General features: G+C 45.5%; 1 protein-coding gene and 1 long non-coding RNA gene across 2 annotated transcripts; both read right to left on the reverse strand.

The window, feature by feature from the left end:
• Nucleotides 1–221: 221 nt before the first annotated feature.
• LOC103629530 (uncharacterized) lies at nucleotides 222–1,446 on the reverse strand. The gene is made up of 2 exons (XR_554453.3): nucleotides 630–1,446; nucleotides 222–543 (listed from the first exon to the last, which is right to left on the reverse strand). It is a non-coding gene; the product is annotated as an uncharacterized lncRNA (long non-coding RNA).
• Nucleotides 1,447–22,439: 20,993 nt separating this feature from the next.
• On the reverse strand, nucleotides 22,440–23,254 carry LOC100282011 (avr9/Cf-9 rapidly elicited protein 194). Its single transcript, NM_001154924.2, has one exon. It carries the CDS (start codon nucleotides 23,145–23,147, stop codon nucleotides 22,620–22,622), a length of 528 nt encoding a protein of 175 aa, NP_001148396.1. The 5' UTR covers nucleotides 23,148–23,254; the 3' UTR covers nucleotides 22,440–22,619.
• Between the last annotated feature and the right edge of the window lie 918 nt (nucleotides 23,255–24,172).

Consider the following 24,172-nt stretch of genomic DNA (forward strand, 5'->3'; position numbering starts at 1 on the left):
TTTTTAGTCCTTCAATCGAGTTGTGTAGTCTGGCAGACTTTGGTTCAACTATCTTTTTTAGAATATTGTCCTCAAGTAAATTGACAACCAAACTTTGATTAACATTTTGTCCATCCTCAAATATGTTGAAGACTGAGTGATTTGACACTTTTTATAGAATAATAAAGCATAGAAAATCATTGACAGAAATTATAACTATTGTGATAAAGAGACGGAGAGAGTGAGAGAGACAAACATCATGTTCATCTCATAGGTTCAGCATAGAGGCCGTAAGCAAATCACACTGCTTTGTTTCTGGCATAACACGGTTTCAACACTCTTGGACATGAACTAAAAAACATCTCAGGAGAACAATATAAAGTACTCAAACCAAAAAAATAGGCATTTAATGAATCCAACAAAATTTAGTAACCACATGTTAAAATTTCATTGCAGTGTAGAATAAATTGGTGTCTCGTTTCAGGTTTGAACTATCATCCACCAGTTTCAATAGCTATCAGCAAATTATCATCCACCCCTCTAGCTTTTCAAGTTTGAACTTAGCTGCGCAGGGGACAATCAAAATCAGGTTTGTGCATCAGCTCTAAAATGCAGAAAATAGAACACAATTCAAAACAAACTGATAGTACCTTGTTCATGTGGATCCACGACGGGGAAGATGCGTGGGGAATGGGGGTGGGTTGGCGCCATCGCTTGTGTCCTTCCTTTTAGAGCAGTAATGGCGGGCATGTTGGGTGGAAGGTAGGCATCGTCGTTGGAAGGTTGCACCAAGGTTGGAATGGGGCATGGATGGGGGCGGACGAGGGCGCTGATTGGAAGCTTACCGCATACTATGGAGGTCAGCTGCCTACTATGGAAGCTCGATGGCGGCAATGGAAAGAATACCCATTCGTGTGATGCTAGCTCGTTGAGGGGATAGAAGGGGGCGTCGAGTTAGGAAGGCGGGCATCTGGAGTTAAGGGCAGGCATGGGCATTGCACCGGCAGGATACACGGCGGGCATGGGGTACGCGAGCAGGGGCAGGAAGGAGATGATGGCGGGTGCTGGAATCGAGCTAGGAAGGAGATGAGGACGAGCGTGGGCATCACGCCAGCGGGATTCACGACGGGAATGGCGCGCCTTCCATCGAGAGCGTGGGTGAGCATCGTGGTGGAGGGGGTGAGTTTCCATCGGCGAGGAGAGCCGGGACGGGGGCGTGATCCATGGTCAGCCGATGGTGGGCGCAGGCAGCCGTCCATGGAAGTCCAAGGCGGACGCGCGCAGATCCGGGTGGGAGAGAGCGGAGATGGCGGTGAGAGAGGAGAGCGGGGGCGAGAGAAACGGGGCGGGTGCGTGCGGCGAGAGAGATGGGGCGGGGGCACGCGAATCACGGGAGCAGAGGCACGGTGAAGCAGGTGGACGCCTACTTTGCTCTCTTATAGAGTAGTAAAGATTTGAAAGAAGGGGAGACAAAACTGGAGAGAGAAATCCTTCAATAAAGAACTAAATATTTTATCTAATTGACTCCTCCGTGGATTGCTCACTCTAGAAAAAGGACAAGGATTCTCAAGAGATTTGAGTTCCTAAATGGCTGCGCTCGTGCAGTAGCACTTCAGCGAGCTCAACAACGAATGAAGCTCCTAGCTAGCTGTTAAACAACGATACGAGAGAATCATCAACTAGGGTGATATGTCCTTCTCAAAGTTACAACCTTATAATTATGTTCAAAACTCTGACGTTTCATTACTTTGGCCCATTTGAAATCATCCAGAGGACTATATGATCCTTCGAGCGTAGTCGTCTGGTGTTTCTTGTCTCTTATCAGTTCAAGCAGACAACATTGGGGCCTTATCTGGATAAGTAGTTGCTAGTGGCCTAGCAATGACTACAGTTGAAGTAAGGACCAAACAAGATTCTTGGCGTAACGACCGCCGGTACACAGGTTGGGTGGAAGCAATTATTACGTGATGTGTTTCCAACACCATATTTGAAACCTGGACACAACCGGATCCGTGTCCTCGCGATCAGATAAGCATGAACGAATGATTAACCTAACCTATCCTTAGAGATGTGTTGGATCTTGTCTAGAACTAGCTCTAGACCTTCCCTATAAATATAAAGGGATAAGGGCGATTGAGAACCCAGAACACATTCCAATTTAACCGATCTACTTTATTTACCCTTTTTATCATTTCTGCCCTAGTAGTAGATTTAACGTATCTTTAGTTGTAGCTTTCTGCATATCCACCTACACCCCTATTCGACTCTACATCGTCTAGATCCGTCCTAGGTGTCGTGCCGATCTCAAGACGACCCTAAGATCTTACCCCTTCCCGAGGTAACAACCACTTTATCTAATCAAGATCTCTTCCTCGACTTTATTTCTTAATCCCTAGATGACTCTACGTCGTCTTGGAATACCCTGGGTTACCTACCGACCCTGAGCACCCTGAGATATCTTCCCCAGTGGGTGAGATCTAGGTTATTGCGAGGAAGAAGATGATCATGCGCCATCGCGGACCGTCCGACGCAACGCAGGAAGGAGCCGCTTCTATAGCAGGGGCGCGAACCGTCTGATCCAGAGCCGCGAATCGTCTGTGCCGCCATAGAGGGCACCTCCAGGCAGTATGCCCCTAGTGTTTGGTGCTAAATCGACGCCAACATACTTTTTGGCTACTCCGTTGGGGATGAAGGTTATAGATCTACAATAATCGGCTTCTATGGTCGATTCTAAAGATCTCAACAATGTTTCTCCAGACAGTGACACAAGGCTAACTAACTATCGACCGCTGAGCGTGAGGAAGGAAATAGAATACTACATGAAGAAGTGGGAAGATGAGTTCGATTGACAACAAGCTCAGAAGCGTGAATTGATGGAGAAGTGGTACCTCTCGCACTTCAAGATAGATCACCAACAGAAGGTTGTCCGGGAGAGGGAAATAAACTTTGATTCGCTGTCAGCCTTGCTACAGCAGCTCCCCACTATAAGTAACGTCGTATGAATCGACGATCTTGAATCTATTATAATTTATTTTGATAATCGGATTAAAAGTATGACAGATGATATAAAGAAAATGGTGGATGCATTAGAAAAATGTCACATGCCTAAGTTTTTGTCAAATGAATTGGGCACAGAAACAACTACCACAAACACATCGCAACAAATGGTTTTCTCAGTCCTAGCCATATTATGGTATGTCGATGAACTCGTATCTGGGGCCACTGCTTCCATCATCTTAACCATGCGGTGGATCGGCCCTAAGAACGGCTAGACAGTCCGCACACGATATTGGACTGTCTGGCCATCGATCGGACCGTCTAGCACCTTACGCCGGACAATCTAGAGTCACACAGAGGCCACAACATGGCTCCCAGGCGATGCCTGGTACGACCGGGCAGTCTAGGTATAGTATCGGACTGTCCGGTCCCTTCGCAGACTGTCCGACCACACAGGTTGGACCGTCCAAAATATTGAGAGCCACTTGTGACTGTCATAGTCAGAAGGCCGACATAAAGATAGCTGATCACCTGAGCCCCATGATGAATATGACGATGATAGTAACTCAAGGGATGAGTCGAAAAAGTTACATGTTGCTGAGTTTGTTTGGCCTGTTAAGGCCAAATCTTCTACTTGCTCTCACCAGCACTCGGCACAAAAGGAGAAAGTTAAGTTCACATTTAAGTGTGATAAAATATTTGATGATTTACTTAAGAATGGTAACATTAAATTGTCGCATACAATTCCCCCGATGGAAGAATTGAAAAGGCATGTGTATTGTAAATGGCATGGCTATTTTCTTCATAACACCAATGATTATAATGTCTTCCATCAGTAAATACAATCGGCTATAAATGAAGGTCGGTTGAGACTTTAAGAAATAAAGATTGACAGACCACCTACCCTGTCAGCACATTAGAGCCAACGAGCAAAAAAGTCTTGGTTCGGCCATGTGCGGCCGATAAAGGCAAAGGTAAAACTATTATCATTGGTTACTCTTGCATGCCAAATATATCTCGCATATTAGTTACTCGGAAGGCTTCGGACAAAAGAAATACCGAGGGTGCCAGGCGGCAAGCACGATCGAACACCCGATCATGGTCACCTTTCCGGTGTATGCGAACGGTCTTAGCACTAAGGCCGAGCAGTTTGGGACTCTGATTGCGAGGGACAAGATATGGTTGGAAAGATAAAAAAATTATTGAAAGGGAAATAGGCTTACACCTTTTCCTAAATGATTTTGGTGGTTGAATTGCCCAACACAAATAATTAGACTAACTGGTTTGCTCTAGATTATAAGTTCTACAGGTGCCAAAAGTTCAACACAAACCAATAAAAAGTCCAAGAAAGGGTTCAAATAATAAGAGCAAAAGACAACCGAAGGCTGCCCTGGTCTAGCGCACCGGACTGTCAGGTGTGCCACCAGACAGTGTCCGGTGCACCAGGGAGAATCACTCCAAACTTGCCACCTTCGGGAATTTGGGAAGCCACTCCGCTATAATTCACCAGACTATCCGGTGTAGCACCAGACTATCCGGTGTGCCAAGCGGAGCAACGGTCACCAGCGCAATGGTGGGCTGACAACAATACAGTGCGCGGACCGCGCGCGCAGAAGTCAGAGCAGGCGCAGATGGCGCACCGGAAAGTGAACAGGACATGTCCGTTGCACCACCGGACTATCCGGTGGCTCACATGTCAGAAGCTCCAACGGTCGAACCCTAACAGTTGGGTGACGTGGCTGACACACCGGACAGTGTCCGGTGGCGCATCGGACTGTCTGGTGCGCCCATCGACAGCAAAGTTCCACAACGGCCATTTTGGTGGTTGGGGCTATAAATACCCCCAACCACCACTCTTCAAGGCATCCAAGCATTCACTACTCCTCATTCAATACAAGAGCAATACACAACACTCCAAGACACAAATCAAAGCCTCCGATCAAATCAAAGTCCTCAATTCAACTCTAATTCTTAGGAATTGTGAGAAGATCGGCTTGTGTTCTTTTGTTGTTCTTGTTGCTTGGTTGTCTTTCTTCTTTCTCTCATTCTTACTCTAAAAGCTTTGTAAGCAAAGCAAGAGACACCAATTGTGTGGTGGTCCTTGCGGGGTCTAGGTGACCCGGGAAATCAAGGAAGGAAGCTCACTCGGTCTAGGTGACCGTTTGAGAGAGGGAAAGGGTTGAAAGAGACCCGGTCTTTGTGACCACCTCAACGGGGAGTAGGTTTGCAAGAACCGAACCTCGGTAAAACAAATCACTGTGTCATCCGCCTTATTTGCTTATGATTTGTTTTCGCCCTCTCTTTCGGACTTGACTTTATTTCTAACGCTAATCCCGGCTTGTAGTTGTGCTTAAAGTTTATAAATTTCAGATTTGCCTATTCACCCCCTTTAGGCGACTTTCAATTGGTATCGGAGCCCGGTACTTCATTAGAGCCTAACCGCTCGAAGTTATGTCGGTAGCTCACGCCAAGAAGGAGATGGTGACCGGCGAGAAGCCCGCCACAAGCCACGGGAAGGCTCCATCAGGGGAGTCCGGCAACAAGAAGAGGGAGGAATCACCTCCTCGCGTCAAGTCGCACCGGAGTGGCGACAAGAAGAATAAAATGAAGAAAGTGGTCTACTACGAGACCGATTCTTCGTCGCCATCCACCTCCGGCTCCGACGCGCCGTCCGTCACTTCTAAGCGCCATGAGCGCAAGAAGTTTAGTAAGATCCCCTTACGCTATCCTCGCATTTCCAAACACACTCCTTTACTTTTCGTCCCACTAGGCAAACCACTAGTTTTTGACGGTGAAGATTATTGTATGTGGAGTGATAAAATGATGCACCATCTAACCTCACTTCATGCTAGTATTTGGGACATTGTTGAATTTGGTGCGCAGGAACCATCCGTGGGGGATGAAGGCTATGACTCGGACGAGGTAGCCCAAATCCGGCATTTCAACTCCCAAGCCACCACTATACTCCTCGCCTCTCTAAGTCGAGAGGAGTATAATAAGCAAGGGTTGAAGAGTGCCAAAGAGATTTGGGACGTACTAAAGACCGCACACGAAGGAGACGAGGTGACCAAGATCACCAAGAGGGAAACTGATAGTCGCCTAGAGGGGGGGGTGAATAGGGCAAAACTGAAATTTACAAATATAAACACAACTACAAGCCGGGTTAGCGTTAGAAATAAAAACGAGTCTGCAAGAGAGGGTGGAAAACAAATCGCAAGCAAATGAGGAGTGTGACACGCGAATTTGTTTTACCGAGGTTCGGTTCTTGCAAACCTACTCCCCGTTGAGGAGGCCACAAACGCCGGGTCTCTTTCAACCCTTCCCTCTCTCAAACGGTCCCTCGGACCGAGTGAGCTTCTCTTCTCAAATCACTTGGGAATCAAACTTCCCGCAAGGACCACCACACAATTGGTGTCTCTTGCCTCAATTACAAGTGAGTGTTTGATCACAAGAAAGAATGCCAAAGAAAAGAAGCGATCCAAGCGCAAGAGCTCAAATGAACACTACAAATCACTCTCTCTAGTCACTAAGGCTTTGTGTGGAGTTGGGAGAGGATTTGATCTCTTTTGGTGTGCTTTGCAATGAATGCTAGCTCTTGTATAGTGGTTGGAAGCTGGAAAACTTGGATGCAATGAATGGTGGGGTGGTTGGGGTATTTATAGCCCAACCACCAAACATGACCGTCGGTGGAGGCTATCTGTCGTATGGTGCACCGGACAGTCCGGTGCACACCGGACATGTCCGGTGCGCCAGCCACGTCACCAAAGCCGTTGGAATTCGACCGTTGGCGCAAAGTAGCCGTTGCCCCACAGTTACACCGGACAGTCCGGTGTACACCAGACATGTCCGGTGAATTATAGCGGAGCAGCCGTTAGAATTTCCCGAGGCTGCCAAGTTCCAGAGCCACGTCTTCTTGGTGCACCGGACACTGTCCGGTGTACACCGGACAGTCCGGTGAATTATAGCGCGCCGGCTCTGAGAATTTCCCGAGGCTGAGGAGTTCTGGGCGAAGTCCCCTGGTGCACCGGACACTGTCCGGTGCGCCACCAGACAGTCCGGTGCGCCAGACCAGGGAGCCATTCGGGATGCCTTTAGCCCTCTATTTTGAACCCAACTTTAGTCTTTTTGATTGGCTTGTTGTGAACCTTTGACACCTGTATAACTTATACACTAGAGCAAACTAGTTAGTCCAATTGTTTGTGTTGGGCAATTCAACCACCAAAATTAATTAGGGACTAGGTGTAAGCCTAATTCCCTTTCAATCTCCCCCTTTTTGGTGATTGATGCCAACACAAACCAAAGCAAATATAGAAGTGCATAACTGAACTAGTTTGCATAATGTAGGTGCAAAGGTTGCTTGGAATTGAGCCAATGTAAATACTTACAAGATATGCATGGATCGTTTCTTCGTTTTTAATATTTTTGGACCATGCTTGCACCACATGTTTTGTTTTTGCAAACTTTTTTTTTGTAAATCCTTTTCAAAGTTCTTTTGCAAATAGTCAAAGATAAATGAATAAGATTTTGTAAAGCATTTTCAAGATTTGAAATTTTCTCCCCCTGTTTCAAATGCTTTTCCTTTGACTAAACAAAACTCCCCTTAAATGAGATCCTCCTCTTAGTGTTCAAGAGGGTTTTGATATATCATTTTTGAAATACTACTTTCTCCCCCTTTTGAACACAATAAGGTACCAATTTGAAATTTACCATTTAAAAAACTCCAATTTTAAAATTTGGTGGTGGTGCGGTCCTTTTGCTTTGGGCTCATACTTTCTCCCCCTTTGGCATGAATTGCCAAAAACGGAATCATTAGAGCCCTCGAAGTACTTTCTTCCCCTTTTGGTCATAAATAAATGAGTTAAGATTGTACCAAAGACGAAGTCCTTTTGCTCTCTCCCCCAAAAATGGAGAGTGACTCGGAGCGACGGCGAAGGATGAGTTACGGAGTGGAAGCCTTTGTCTTCGCCGAAGACTCCAATTCCCTTTCAATACACCTATGACTTGGTTTGAAATAGACTTGAAAGACACATTAGTCATAGCATATGAAAGAGATATGATCAAAGGTATATAAAAGAGTTATGTGTGCAATTTAACAAAAGAAGTTGCGCGAATCAAGAATATTGAGCTCATGCCTAAGTTTGTTAAAAGTTTGTTCATCAAGAGGCTTGGTAAAGATATCAGCTAATTGATCTTTAGTGTTGATGTAAGAAATCTCGATATCTCCCTTTTGTTGGTGATCCCTAAGAAAATGATACCGAATGGCTATGTGTTTAGTGCGGCTATGTTCGACGGGATTATCCGCCATCTTGATTGCACTCTCATTATCACATAGCAAAGGGACTTTGGTTAATTTGTAACCGTAGTCCCGCAGGGTTTGCCTCATCCAAAGCAATTGCGCGCAACAATGGCCTGCGGCAATGTACTCGGCTTCGGCGGTGGAAAGAGCGACCGAATTTTGCTTCTTTGAAGCCCAAGACACCAAGGATCTTCCCAAGAACTGGCAAGTCCCCGATGTGCTCTTTCTATTGATTTTACACCCCGCCCAATCGGCATCCAAATAACCAATCAAATCAAATGTGGATCCCCTAGGATCCAAAGCCCAAACTTAGGAGTGTAAGCCAAATATCTCAAGATTCGTTTCACGGCCGTAAGGTGAGCTTCCTTAGGGTCGGCTTGGAATCTTGCACACATGCATACGGAAAGCATAATATCCGGTCGAGATGCACATAAATAGAGTAAAGAACCTATCATCGACCGATATACCTTTTGATCCACGGACTTACCTCCCGTGTCGAGGTCGAGATGCCCATTAGTTCCCATGGGTGTCTTGATGGGTTTAGCATCCTTCATTCCAAACTTGCTTAGAATATCTTGAGTGTACTTGGTTTGGCTTAGGAAGGTGCCCTCTTGGAGTTGCTTTACTTGAAATCCTAAGAAATACTTCAACTCCCCCATCATGGACATCTCAAACTTTTGTGTCATGATCCTACTAAATTCTTCACATGTAGACTCGTTAGTAGACCCAAATATAATATCATCAACATAAATTTGGCATACAAACAAGTCATTTTCAAGAGTTTTAGTAAATAAAGTAGGATCGGCCTTTCCGACTTTGAAGCCATTAGCGATAAGGAAATCTCTAAGGCATTCATACCATGCTCTTGGGGCTTGCTTGAGCCCATAAAGCGCCTTAGAGAGTTTATAGACATGGTTAGGGTACTCACTATCTTCAAAGCCGGGAGGTTGCTCAACATAGACATCTTCCTTGATCGGTCCATTGAGGAAGGCACTCTTCACGTCCATTTGGTAGAGCTTGAAGCCATGGTAAGTAGCATAGGCTAATAATATGCGAATTGACTCAAGCCTAGCTACGGGTGCATAGGTTTCACCGAAATCCAAACCTTCGACTTGGGAGTATCCCTTGGCCACAAGTCGAGCTTTGTTCCTTGTCACCACACCATGCTCATCTTGCTTGTTGCGGAAGACCCATTTGGTTCCTACAACATTTTGATTAGGACGTGGAACTAAATGCCATACCTCATTCCTAGTGAAGTTGTTAAGCTCCTCTTGCATTGCCACCACCCAATCCGAATCTTGGAGTGCTTCCTCTACCCTGTGTGGCTCAATAGAGGAAACAAAAGAGTAATGCTCACAAAAATGTGCAATACGAGATCTAGTAGTTACCCCCTTATGAATGTCGCCGAGGATGGTGTCGACGGGGTGATCTCGTTGAATTGCTTGGTGGACTCTTGGGTGTGGCGGCCTTTGTTCTTCATCCTCCTTATCTTGATCATTTGTATCTCCCCCTTGATCATTGTCGTCATCTTGAGGTGGCTCATTTGTTTGATCTTCTATTTCATCAACTTGAGCTTCATCCTCATTTTGAGTCGGTGGAGATGCTTGCGTGGAGGAGGAAGGTTGATCTTGTGCATTTGGAGGCTCTTCAGATTCCTTAGGACACACATCCCCAATGGACATGTTCCTTAGTGCGACGCATGGAGCCTCTTCGTTACCTATTTCATCAAGATCAACTTGCTCTACTTGAGAGCCGTTAGTCTCATCAAACACAACGTCACAAGAAACTTCAACTTGTCCGGAGGACTTGTTAAAGACTCTATATGCCCTTGTGTTTGAATCATATCCTAGTAAAAAGCCTTCTACAGTCTTAGGAGCAAATTTAGATTTTCTACCTCTTTTAACAAGAATAAAGCATTTGCTACCAAAGACTCTAAAATATGAAATGTTGGGCTTTTTACCGGTTAGGAGCTCATAAGATGTCTTCTTGAGAATTCGGTGTAGATATAACCGGTTGATGGCGTAGCAAGCACTGTTGACCGCCTCGGCCCAAAACCGATCCGAAGTCTTGTATTCATCAAGCATGGTTCTTGCCATGTCCAATAGAGTTCGATTCTTCCTCTCCACTACACCATTTTGTTGAGGGGTGTAGGGAGAAGAGAACTCATGCTTGATGCCCTCCTCCTCAAGGAAGCCTTCAATTTGTGAGTTCTTGAACTCCGTCCCGTTGTCGCTTCTTATTTTCTTGATCCTTAAGCCGAACTCGTTTTGAGCTCGTCTTAAGAATCCCTTTAAGGTTTCTTGGGTTTGAGATTTTTCCTGCAAAAGGAACACCCAAGTGAAGCGAGAATAATCATCCACTATTACAAGACAATACTTACTCCCGCCGATGCTTATGTAAGCAATCGTGCCGAATAGATCCATGTGGAGTAGCTCAAGCGGCCTGTCGGTCGTCATGATGTTCTTGTGTGGATGATGGGCACCAACTTGCTTTCCTGCTTGGCATGCGCTACAAACCCTGTCTTTCTCAAAATGAACATTTGTTAGTCCTAAAATGTGTTCTCCCTTTAGAAGCTTGTGAAGATCCTTCATCCCAACATGTGCTAGTCGGCGATGCCAGAGCCAGCCCATGTTAGTCTTAGCAATTAAGCAAGTGTCGAGTTCAGCTCTATCAAAATCTACCAAGTATAGCTGACCCTCTAACACTCCCTTAAATGCTATTGAATCATCACTTCTTCTAAAGATAGTGACACCTACATCAGTGAAAAGACAGTTGTAGCCCATTTTGCATAATTTAGATACAGAAAGCAAATTGTAATCTAATGAATCTACAAGAAAAACATTGGAAATAGAATGGTCAGGAAATATAGCTATTTTACCAAGACCTTTGACCAAACCTTGATTTCCATCCCCGAATGTGATAGCTCGTTGGGGATCCTGGTTTTTCTCGTAGGAGGAGAACATCTTCTTCTCCCCTGTCATATGGTTTGTGCACCCGCTGTCGAGTATCCAACTTGAGCCCCTAGATGCATAAACCTACAAAACAAGTTTAGTTCTTGACTTTAGGTACCCAAATGGTTTTGGGTCCTTTGGCATTAGACACAAGAACTTTGGGTACCCAAACACAAGTCTTTGACTCCTTGTGCTTGCCCCCAACATATTTGGCAACTACTTTGCCGAATTTGTTAGTCAACACATAAGATGCATCAAAAGTTTTAAATGAAAGACTATGTTCATTTGATGCACTAGGAGTTTTCTTCTTAGGCAACTTAGCACGGGTTGGTTGCCTAGAGCTAGATGTCTCACCCTTATACATAAAAGCATGATTTGGGCCAGAGTGAGACTTCCTAGAATGAATTCTCCTAATTTTGCTCTCGGGATAACCGGCAGGGTACAAAATGTAACCCTCGTTATCCTGAGGCATGGGAACCTTGCCCTTTACAAAATTAGACAATCTTTTAGGAGGGGCGCTAAGTTTGACATTGTCTCCCCTTTGAAAGCCAATGCCATCCTTGATGCCAGGGCGTCTCCCATTATAAAGCATACTTCTAGCAAATTTAAATTTTTCATTCTCTAAGTTATGCTCGGTAATTTTAGCATCTAATTTTGCTATATGATCATTTTGTTGTTTAATTAAAGACATGTGATCATGAATAGCATTGATATCAACATCTCTACATCTAGTACAAATAGATACATGCTCAACGATAGATGTAGAGGGTTTGCAAGATTTTAATTCTACGACCTTAGCATGTAACATGTCATTCTTGGTTCTAAGGTCGTAAATAGTAGCATTGCAAACATCAAAGTCTTTAGCCTTAGCAAGCAATTTCTCATTTTCAATTTTAAGGCTAGCAAGAGAAATGTTCAATTCATCAATCCTAGCAAGCAAATCAACATTATTATCTCTAGGATTGGAAGTTGAAACAATACAAACATGAGAATCAACCTTAGCTAACAAATTAGCATTTTCATTTCTAAGGTTGTCTATTGTCTCATGGCAAGTGCTTAGCTCACTAGATAACTTTTCACATTTCTCAATTTCTAGAGCATAAGCATTTTTAACCTTAACATGTTTCTTGTTTTCCTTAATTAGGAAGTCCTCTTGGGAATCCAAAAGGTCATCCTTTTCATGAATAGCACTAATCAATTCATTTAATTTTTCTTTTTGTTCCATGTTAAGGTTGGCAAAAAGGGTACGCAAATTATCTTCCTCATCACTAGCATTATCATCACTAGAGGATTCATATCTAGTGGAGGATTTAGATTTAACCTTCTTCTTTTTGCCGTCCTTTGCCATGAGGCACTTGTGGCCGACGTTGGGGAAGAGAAGTCCTTTGGTGACGACGATGTTGGCGGCGTCCTCGTCGTCGGAGGAGTCGCTAGAGCTTTCGTCGGAGTCCCACTCCCGACAAACATGGGCATCGCCGCCCTTCTTCTTGTAGTACCTCTTCTTCTCCTTTCTTCTCCCCTTCTTGTCGTCGCCCCTGTCACTATCACTTGATAATGGACATTTAGCTATAAAGTGACCGGGCTTACCACACTTGTAGCAAACCTTCTTGGAGCAGGACTTATAGTCTTTCCCCCTCCTTTGCTTGAGGATTTGGCGAAAGCTTTTGATGACAAGCGCCATTTCCTCGTTGTCGAGCTTGGAGGCGTCGATGGGTGTTCTACTTGATGTAGGATCCTCCTTCTTTTCCTCCGTCGCCTTGAATGCGACGGGTTGAGCTTCGGACGTCGAGGGATCATCAAGCTCGTTGATCTTCCTCGAGCCTTCGATCATGCACTCAAAACTTACAAAATTCCCGATTACTTCCTCGGGAGTCATTAGTGTATATCTAGGGTTGCCACGAATTAATTGAACTTGAGTAGGGTTAAGAAAAATAAGTGATCTTAAAATAACCTTAACCATTTCGTGGTCATCCCATTTCTTGCTCCCGAGGTTGCGCACTTGATTCACCAAGGTCTTGAGCCGGTTGTACATATTTTGTGGCTCCTCCCCTTTGCGAAGCCGGAACCGACCGAGCTCCCCCTCGATCGTCTCCCGCTTGGTGATCTTTGTAAGCTCATCTCCTTCGTGTGCGGTTTTGAGCACATCCCAAACCTCCTTGGCGCTCTTCAACCCTTGTACTTTGTTATACTCCTCTCTACTTAGAGAAGCAAGGAGTATTGTTGTTGCTTGAGAGTTGAAGTGCTCGATTTGGGCAACCTCGTCCTCATCATAATCTTCATCCCCTACGGATGGTACCTGTGCACCAAACTCAACAACATCCCATATACTTTTGTGGAGTGAGGTTAGATGAAATCGCATTAAATCACTCCACCTAGCGTAATCTTCACCATCAAAGGTTGGTGGTTTGCCTAATGGGACGGAAAGTAAAGGTGTATGTTTAGAAATGCGAGGGTAGCGTAGGGGAATCTTACTATACTTCTTGCGCCCTTGGCGCTTAGAAGTAACGGATGCCGCGTCGGAGCCGGAGGTGGAGGTTGATGAAGAATCGGTCTCGTAGTAGACTACTTTCCTCATCCTCTTTTTCTTGTCCCCACTCCGTTGCGGCTTGTGGGAGGAAGACTTCTCCTTCTTCTCTTTGTGTGAAGAAGATTTCTTCTCCTTCCCTTTGGAGGAGTCCTTCTTCTTCTCCTTCCCTTTGGAGGAGTCTTTCTTCTCCTTCCTCTTGGTGTGGGACTCTTCCGATGAAGTGCTCCCGTGGCTTGTAGTGGGCTTTTCGCCGGTCTCCATCTCCTTCTTGGCGTGATCTCCCGACATCACTTCGAGCGGTTAGGCTCTAATGAAGCACCAGGCTTTGATACCAATTGATAGTCGCCTAGAGGGGGGGGGGTGAATAGGGCGAAACTGAAATGTATAAATATAAACACAACTACAAGCCGGGTTAGCGTTAGAAATAAAAACGAGTCCGCAAGAGAGGGTGGAAAACAAATCACAAGCAAATGAGGAGTGTGACACGCGGATTTGTTTTACCGAGGTTCGGTTCTTGCAAACCTACTCCCCGTTGAGGAGGCCACAAAGGCCGGGTCTCTTTCAACCCTTCCCTCTCTCAAACGGTCCCTCGGACCGAGTGAGCTTCTCTTCTCAAATCACTTGGGAATCAAACTTCCCGCAAGGACCACCACACAATTGGTGTCTCTTGCCTCAATTACAAGTGAGTGTTTGATCACAAGAAAGAATGCCAAAGAAAAGAAGCGATCCAAGCGCAAGAGCTCAAATGAACACTACAAATCACTCTCTCTAGTCACTAAGGCTTTGTGTGGAGTTGGGAGAGGATTTGATCTCTTTTGGTGTGCTTTGCAATGAATGCTAGCTCTTGTATAGTGGTTGGAAGCTGGAAAACTTGGATGCAATGAATGGTGGGGTGGTTGGGGTATTTATAGCCCCAACCACCAAACATGACCGTTGGTGGAGGCTGTCTGTCGTATGGTGCACCGGACAGTCCGGTGCACACCGGACATGTCCGGTGCGCCAGCCACGTCACCAAAGCCGTTGGAATTCGACCGTTGGCGCGAAGTAGCCGTTGCCCCGCAGTTACACCGGACAGTCCGGTGTACACCGGACATGTCCGATGAATTATAGTGGAGCAGTCGTTAGAATTTCCCGAGGCTGCCAAGTTCTAGAGTCGCGTCTTCTTGGTGCACCGGACACTGTCCGGTGAATTATAGCGCGCCGGCTCTGAGAATTTCCCGAGGCTGAGGAGTTCTGGGCGAAGTCCCCTGGTGCACCGGACACTGTCCGGTGCGCCACCGGACAGTCCAGTGCGCCAGACCAGGGAGCCATTCGGGATGCCTTTAGCCCTCTATTTTGAACCCAACTTTGGTCTTTTTGATTGGCTTGTTGTGAACCTTTGACACCTGTATAACTTATACACTAGAGCAAACTAGTTAGTCCAATTGTTTGTGTTGGGCAATTCAACCACCAAAATTAATTAGGGACTAGGTGTAAGCCTAATTCCCTTTCAGAAACGATCGAGGGGGAGCTCGGTCACTTCATGCTTCATCAAGGGGAGGAGCCACAAGCAATGTACAACCGGCTCAAGACCTTGGTGAACCAAGTGCGCAACCTCGGGAGCACCAAATGGGATGACCATGAAATGGTCAAGGTTATTCTAAGATCACTTGTATTTCTTAATCCTACACAAGTTTAATTAATTCGTGGTGATCCTAGATACAAGCTATTGTCTCCCGAGGAGGTTATAGGAAAATTTGTGAGCTTTGAATTGATGATCAAAGGCTCTAAGAAAATCATCGAGCAAGCGCCTCCTCCACACCCGAAATGCAACCCGTCGCATTCAAGGCGACGGAGGAAAAGAAAGAAAAGTCTACATCAAGTAGACTCCCCATCGACGCCTCCAAGCTCGACAACGAGGAGATGGCGCTCATCATCAAGAGCTTTTGCCAAATCCTCAAGCAAAGGAGGGGGAAGGACTACAAGCCCCGCTCCAAGAAAGTTTGGTCAAAGGACTTCGTAAAATTGCTATATCTCCTGACCATTCTATTTCCAATGTTTTTCTTGTAGATTCTTTAGACTATAACTTGCTTTCAGTTTCACAATTATGCAAAATAGGCTACAACTGTCTTTTTACAGATTTAGGTGTTACTGTCTTTAGAAGAAGTGATGATTCAGTAGCATTTAAGGGAGTATTAGAGGGTCAGCTATACTTAGTTGATTTTAATAGAGCTAAACTCGACACTTGCTTAATTGCTAAGACTAACATGGGTTGGCTCTGGCACCGCCGACTAGCCCATGTTGGGATGAAGAATCTTCACAAGCTTCTAAAGGGAGAGCACATTTTGGGACTAACAAATGTTTATTTTGAGAAAGACAGGATTTGTAGCGCATGTCAAGCAGGGAAGCAAGTTGGTGGCCATCATCCACATAAGAACATCATGACGACTGACAGACCACTCGAGCTACTCCACATGGATCTATTTGGCCCGATAGCTTACATAAGCATCGGCGGGAGTAAGTACTGTCTAGTTATTGTGGATGATTATTCTCGCTTCACTTGGGTGTTCTTTTTGCAAGAAAAATCTCAAACCCAAGAGACCTTGAAGGGATTCTTGAGACGGGCTCAAAATGAGTTCGGCTTAAGGATCAAAAAGATTAGAAGCGACAATGGGACGGAGTTCAAGAATTCACAAATAGAAGGCTTCCTTGAGGATGAGGGCATCATGCATGAGTTCTATTCTCCCTACACACCACAACAAAATGGTGTAGTGGAGAGGAAGAATAGAACTCTACTTGACATGGCGAGGACCATGCTTGATGAGTACAAGACTTCGGACCGGTTTTGGGAGGAAGCAATCAACACCGCTTGCTACGCCATCAACCGTCTCTACCTTCACCGAATCCTCAAGAAGACATCATATGAACTCCTAACCGGTAAAAAGCCCAATGTTTCATATTTTAGAGTCTTTGGTAGCAAATGTTTTATTCTTGTTAAAAGAGATAGATAATCTAAATTTGCTCCTAAGGCTGTAGAAGGCTTTTTACTTGGTTATGATTCAAACACAAGGGCATATAGAGTCTTTAACAAGTCCACTAGACTAGTTGAAGTTTCTTGTGACATTGTGTTTGATGAGACTAACAGCTCTCAAGTAGAGCAAGTTGATCTTGATGAGCTAGATGATGAAGAGGCTCCGTGCGTCGTGCTAAGGAACATGTCCACTTGGGATGTGTGTCCTAAGGAATCCGAAGAGCCTCCACAAGCACAAGATCAACCATCTTCCTCCATGCAAGCATCTCCACCAACTCAAGATGAGGATCAAGCTCAAGAGGATGAAAATGAAGATCAAGAAGATGAGCCACCTCAAGAAGGGGACAATGATCAAGGGGGAGATGCCCATGATCAAGAAAAGGAAGATGATGACGGTCCAAGACCGCCACACCCAAGAGTCCACCAAGCAATACAACGAGATCACCCCGTGAACTCCATCCTCGGCGATATTCATAAGGGGGTAACCACTCGATCTCGTGTCGCTCATTTTTGTGAACATTACTCTTTTGTGTCTTCTATTGAGCCATACAGGGTGGAAGATGCATTAAGAGATTCAGATTGGGTGTTGGCAATGCAAGAGGAACTCAACAACTTCACGAGGAATGAGGTATGGCATTTAGTTCCTCGTCCTAACCAAAATGTTGTAGGAACCAAGTGGGTCTTCCACAACAAGCAAGATGAGCATGGTGTGGTGACAAGGAACAAAGCCCGACTTGTAGCCAAGGGTTATTCACAAGTCGAAGGTTTGGATTTCGGTGAAACCTATGCACCCGTAGCTAGGCTTGAGTCAATTCGTATATTACTTGCCTATGCTACTTACCATGGCTTTAAGCTTTACCAAATGGACGTAAAAAGTGCCTTCCTCAATGGACCAATCAAGGAAGAGGTCTATGTTGATCAACCTCCCGGCTTTGAAGATAGTGAGTACCCTAACCATGTCTATAAACTCTCTAAGGCGCTTTATGGGCTCAAGCAAGCCCCAAGAGCATGGTATGATTGCCTAAGAGATTTTCTTATCGCTAATGGCTTCAAAGTCGGAAAAGCCGATCCTACTCTCTTTACTAAAACATTTGCAAATGATTTGTTTGTATGCCAAATTTATGTTGACGATATCATATTTGGGTCTACTAACAAATCTACATGTGAAGAGTTTAGTAGGATCATGGTACAAAAATTCGAGATGTCTATGATGGGGGAATTGAAGTATTCTTAGGATTTCAAGTCAAGCAACTCCAAGAGGCACCTTCATTAGCCAAACGAAGTACATTCAAGACATACTCACCAAGTTTGGGATGAAGGATGCCAAGCCCATCAAGACACCCATGGGAACTAATGGGCATCTCGACCTCGACACGGGAGGTAAATCCATAGATCAAAAGGTATACCGGTCGATGATAGGATCTTTACTCTATTTATGTGCATCTCGACCGGATATAATGCTTTCCGTATGCATGTGTGCAAGATTCCAAGCCGATCCTAAGGAAGTTCACCTTAGGGTTTGCCTCATCCAAAGCAATTGCGCGCAACAATGGCCTGCGGCAATGTACTCGGCTTCGACGGTAGAAAGAGCTACAGAATTTTGCTTCTTTGAAGCCCAAGATACCAGAGATCTTCCCAAAAACTAGCAAGTTCCCTGATGTGCTCTTTCTATCAATTTTACACCCTGCCCAATCAGCATCTGAATAACCAATTAAATCAAAAGTGGATCCCTTGGGGTACCAAAGATTAAACTTAGGAGTATGAACTAAATATCTCAAGATTTGTTTTATGGCCCTAAGGTGAACTTCCTTAGGATCGGCTTGGAATCTTGCACACATGCATACGGAAAGCATTATAAAACAAATCTTGAGATATTTAGTTCACACTCCTAAGTTTAATCTTTGGTACCCCAAGGGATCCACTTTTGATTTAATTGGTTATTCAGATGCTGATTGGGCAGGGTGTAAAATTGATAGAAAGAGCACATCAGGGAACTTGCTAGTTTTTGGGAAGATCTCTGGTATCTTGGGCTTCAAAGAAGCAAAATTCTGTAGCTCTTTCTACCGTCGAAGCCGAGTACATTGCCGCAGGCCATTGTTGCGCGCAATTGCTTTGGATGAGGCAAACCCTTAGGGTCTATGGTCACAAATTAACCAAAGTCCCTCTCCTATGTGATAATGAGAGTGCAATCCGCATGGCGGATAATCCTGTTGAGCACAGCCGCAATAAACACATAGCCATTCGGTATCACTTTTTGAGGGATCACCAACAATGGGGGGATATCGATATTGCTTATGTTAGCACCAAAGAACAATTAGCCGATATCTTTACCAAGCCATTAGATGAGAAAACCTTTACCAAACTTAGGCATGAGCTAAATATTCTTGATTCTAGGAATTTTGATTGCTATTTTGCACACATAGCTTATTAATATACCTTTGATCACCTCTCTTTCATGTGCTATGACTAATGTGTTTTTCAAGTGTATTTCATGCTAAGTCATAGATTGAAAGGGAAATTGAGTCATCGGCGAAGACAAGGCTTCCACTCCACTCCATCGAATTATTCATCCTTCGCCGTCACTCCGTATCGCTCTCCAATTTGGTATAATCTTCACTCATATATTGTTTTCCATAGGGAGAGAAAGTAATAAAGGGCTTATATTTCACTCACAAATATCCGTTTTTGGCGATTCATGTCAAAGGGGGAGAAAGTATTAGCCCAAAGCAAAAGGACCGCACCACCACCAATTTCAAAAATGTAGTCTTTCAAATTTGTATTAAAAGAAGTTTTTCAATTAGTATCTTATTTTTGAGATAATTTCAAGTTGGTACAACCTCTTCAAAATTAATATCTAAAACCCCTCTTGAACACTAAGAGGAGAATTTAATTGAGGGGGAGTTTTGTGTAGTCAAAGAAAAAGCATTTGAAACAGGGGGAGAAAATTTCAAATCTTGAAAATGCTTCTCAAAATCTTATTCATTTACCTTTGACTATTTGCAAAAAGACTTTGAATAGAATCTCCAAAAGAGTTTGCAAAAACAAAACAAGTGGTGCAAGCGTGGTCCAAAATGTTAAAATAGAAGAAAGCATCCATGCATATCTTATGACATGTATATTGGTTTAATTCTAAGTAACCTTTGCACTTACCTTATGCAAACAAGTTCAATTCTGCACTTATATATTTGCTTTGGTTTGTGTTGGCATCAATCACCAAAAAGGGGGAGATTGAAAGGGAAATAGGCTTACACCTTTTCCTAAATGATTTTGGTGGTTGAATTGGCCAACACAAATAATTGGACTAACTAGTTTGCTCTAGATTATAAGTTCTACAGGTGCCAAAGGTTCAACACAAATGAATAAAAAGTCCAAGAAAGGGTTCAAATAAAAAGAGCAAAAGACAACCGAAGGCTGCCCTGGCCTGGTGCACCGGACTGTCCGGTGTGCCACCGGACAGTGTCCGGTGCACCAGGGAGAATCACTCCAAACTTGCCACCTTGGGGAATTTGGGAAGCCACTCCGCTATAATTCACCGGACTGTCCGGTGTAGCACTGGACTATCCGGTGTGCCAAGCGGAGCAACGGTCGTCTGCGCAATGGTCGAGTTCAACGGTCAGCTGACAACGCTACAGTGCGCGGACTGTGCGCCCATAAGTCAGAGCAGGCGCAGATGGTGCACCGGACAGTGAACAGGACCTGTCCGGTGCACCACCGGACTGTCCGGTGGCCCACATGTAAGAAGCTCCAACGGTCGAACCCTAACGGTTGGGTGACGTGGCTGGCGCACCGGACTGTCCGGTGCGCCCATCGACAACAGAGTTCCCCAACGGCCATTTTGGTGGTTGGGGCTATAAATACCCCCAACCACCACTCTTCAAGGCATCCAAGCATTCACTACTCCTCATTCAATACAAGAGCAATACACAACACTCTAAGACACAAATCAAAGCCTCCGATCAAATCAAAGTCCCCAATTCAACTCTAGTTCTTAGGACTTGTGAGAAGATCGGCTTGTGTTCTTTTGTTGTTCTTGTTGCTTGGTTGTCTTTCTTCTTTCTCTCATTCTTACTCTAAAAGCTTTGTAAGCAAAGCAAGAGACACCAATTGTGTGGTGGTCCTTGCGGGGTCTAAGTGACCCGGGAAATCAAGGAAGGAAGCTCACTCGGTCTAGGTGACCGTTTGAGAGAGGGAAAGGGTGGAAAGAGACCCGGTCTTTGTGACCACCTCAACGGGGAGTAGGTTTGAAAGAACCGAACCTCGGTAAAACAAATCACCGTGTCATCCGCCTTATTTGCTTGTGATTTGTTTTCGCCCTCTCTTTCGGACTTGACTTTATTTCTAACGCTAACCCCGGCTTGTAGTTGTGCTTAAAGTTTATAAATTTCAGATTTGCCTATTCACCCCCCTCTAGGCGACTTTCAATTATCTAGTCAATCCAACTGGTCCCACCTTAAAATTCATCCGAAGTCAACGGAAATCATCGAAACAATTCTGTTTTGATGCTGCGACATCGTCTGTTGGGCCGGTGGCCAGTGTATCGCGTCGAAGCCCATTAGGGGCATGACCAAGGGTCACACACGCCCTAATACTCTATATATTCAGCAGCCGCCGTCACATTAGGGGGGTTTGCTTAGATTATTCTGTCATCGAATAGTTTCGCCGTCATCGGCATGTGAGACCCCATCTCATAATCAACATGGTTCGATTGCGTTCTTCCTATTCTTGCTAGTGTTCTTGACTGCGGTTGCGGGGATAAGCCTTCGTGGCGAGGTCACTCGTGTGTCATGGGTGATAACCAACGGAGCAGTGGTGTAGTGATTGCGAGGAGCCGATCGCTCGAAGCCTTGGATCATCAACGTCGAGATCTCCACCTAATCAAGTTATCGTACCGCACGGAAGATCGGGCCTCGTCCTCTATCACGACCGATTGAGAAACCCCGAACATATTCCAATTGAACCAATCTACTTTATTTACCTTTCTTTATCATTTCTGTCCTAGGAGTAGATGTAATGTAGCTCTAGTTGTAGCTTTCCACATATTCACCTCTACCCCTATTTGACTCTACGTTGTCTAGATACATCTTGGGTGGCATACCGACCCCAAAACTACCCTGAGATCCTACCCGTCCCGGGGGCAAGACCCACGTTATCCACTCAATATCTCTTCTTCAACTTGATTTCTTAATTCCTAGACGATTGGGGACACCCCGGGTGAGCTGCCGACCCTGGAGCACCATAAGATCTCTTTCTAGAGGGTGAGATCTAGGTTATTAAGAGGAAGAAGATGACTCTGCACTATCGCGGACTATCCAACCTAGAGCGTGGACCATCCAAAGCGATGCAGGAAAGAAGTCTTTCCTGCAGCAGAGTCGCGGACCATTTGGTCAGGAGCAGCAGACCGTCTGCGCCGCTGCAGAGGGAGCACCGACAGACGAGACACCCCTAGTGTTTTATGCCAGATCGGCCAACACCCTGTAATCCGGCGCGTGTGTGTGCTTAACAACGCGTAAACGCGCAGCGATGTGGCTTGGCTCCTTGTTGTAGGTGCCAAACCCAAATAATCTGACAGATATAAGGTCTGTTAGGTTTGCTATCTAATTTGCCGTACTTTGTCTAACTTTTCTGTATAAGGTTAGGTTTTCAATTTGAATGACTAACCTTAGTCAAAGTGATGTATTGTTAGTCACAAACCAAACAAGCCTATAGATCGAGTAGAAGTTCCTCACATGAAGTTACCTTCCGTTGTTTCCAATTTACAAACTAAAAGACTAAATAGTGAGTACTGTATAAAATTACAAATAATAAGTGCTTACTTTTATATAAGTAGAGTAGTAACTACTAGTGAATTGCGTGTTGCTGCTACAAGACGACATCGAATTGCACCATGGGCGCCGCCGCCTTGCTGCCGATGAAGCGCTCCGACTGTGTCTTGCGCAGCTTGCTCTGGGCAGGCTCAACGACCGGGGACTCCGCCATCTCAGGGCTGCTGGAGCTCTGCTCCTCCGGGATGGACGTGAGGGCGCCGGACCACGGCGACCCTGTTCGGTCGTCTCCCGTCCAGTAGTGCGCGCCCCGCGCCCCGGTGGCTGGGAATAGCCGCAGCCGGAGCACCCTGGAGAAGAGCCTCCGGAGCAGGGCGGGCAGGCGCCTCCTCCTGCGCCGCCTTCCCTGCTGCTGCTGTACGTCGGTGGTGGGCAGCGACGTTGTGGCGACGCTGGCCGTGAGGTGCGGCATGGAGAGCGAGCGGCTGCTGGAGAGCACAGCGGCGTCGAGCTGGCGCTTGAAGGCGGTGAGCTCGTACGAGTCGTAGAGCATGCTGCCGCAGTCCCAAACGAGGAGCGGGCCGCCGCTACTGTCGTCCGTCGCCTCGTGATCAGCCGTCGCCATCTTTTTATCTTTATAGCTTTCCCTAGCTAACTTTTTGCCTCGATCGAAGGAGCAAGAAAAGTATGATGAGGGGAGACAGAGGGGAAGGAGATAGGAACGGAGACGACAGGGGGGCAAAAGACCAAAAGAGGGAATCGCTTTTACAGGTGGGTGGAGGTGACAAGTATCGGGAGGTGGTGGAGCCTGTGATCCATCATCCATGGGGATGTCAAAGACTCAAAGCCAGCGGAGGTCACGGCTCACACGCCTTCCACTGATTCACTCCGATTTGATTGCGACCAAAAGCTAATGAGGGAGGCCGACTGATTGTGAGCAGGAGATGCATGAGATACATGATGAGCACAGAGCACAAAATATACTTTGACCAGAGCAAGTAGCAAACTGATTACAATATTTAAGTCATTATACATCCTTAAATAAATAGTTAGCTCTGACATGATGAAGACAGAGATAGATCTGTCACTACGTTAAAAAAAAACAAATAGCGGCCCACAACCTCACCTATTGACGCCAGATTAACCTACTTCTATGATTTCTGCACTATTTCACTGAGTAAGGCTGGGTCTGTGTGTCAACACGCGTACGTGATTACTCATTACTATACACACCTGTTTGAAAGTCGTGTCTATGGTTAATCAGGGATGCTTGTTTTGAAGACGCATCACTACCGGAATGCGGCTCTTTGCCGAGTGCCGGCGGCTTTGCCGAGTGCTTTTTATCGGGCACTCGGCAAAGCCGACTTTGCCAAGCGCCGCACTCGGCAAAGTACTGCGCTCGGTAAAGAGCTTATTTACCAAGTGTAGGACACTCGGCACAGTCAAGCACTCGACAAAGACTGTTTTGCCGAGCGTCAAGCACTCAGCAAATATGGCTCTCGGCAAAGGGCCGTTAGCGGCCGTCTACAGCTGACGGCCGTCAGTCTTTGCCGAGTGTCAAATAACTGGCACTCGGCACAGAGAGTCTTTGCCGAGTGTCCTATGTAGACACTCGGTAAAGCATATTTTTATTTTTTTTTATTTTAGTCA

Source organism: Zea mays, chromosome 9, assembly GCF_902167145.1.
Source record: "Zea mays cultivar B73 chromosome 9, Zm-B73-REFERENCE-NAM-5.0, whole genome shotgun sequence".
Classification (NCBI taxonomy): domain Eukaryota; kingdom Viridiplantae; phylum Streptophyta; class Magnoliopsida; order Poales; family Poaceae; genus Zea; species Zea mays.

Bases quoted from the DNA above. Each gene is read 5' to 3' on its own strand.
- LOC100282011 (NM_001154924.2), bottom strand. From the start codon at position 23,147: ATGGCGACGGCTGATCACGAGGCGACGGACGACAGTAGCGGCGGCCCG.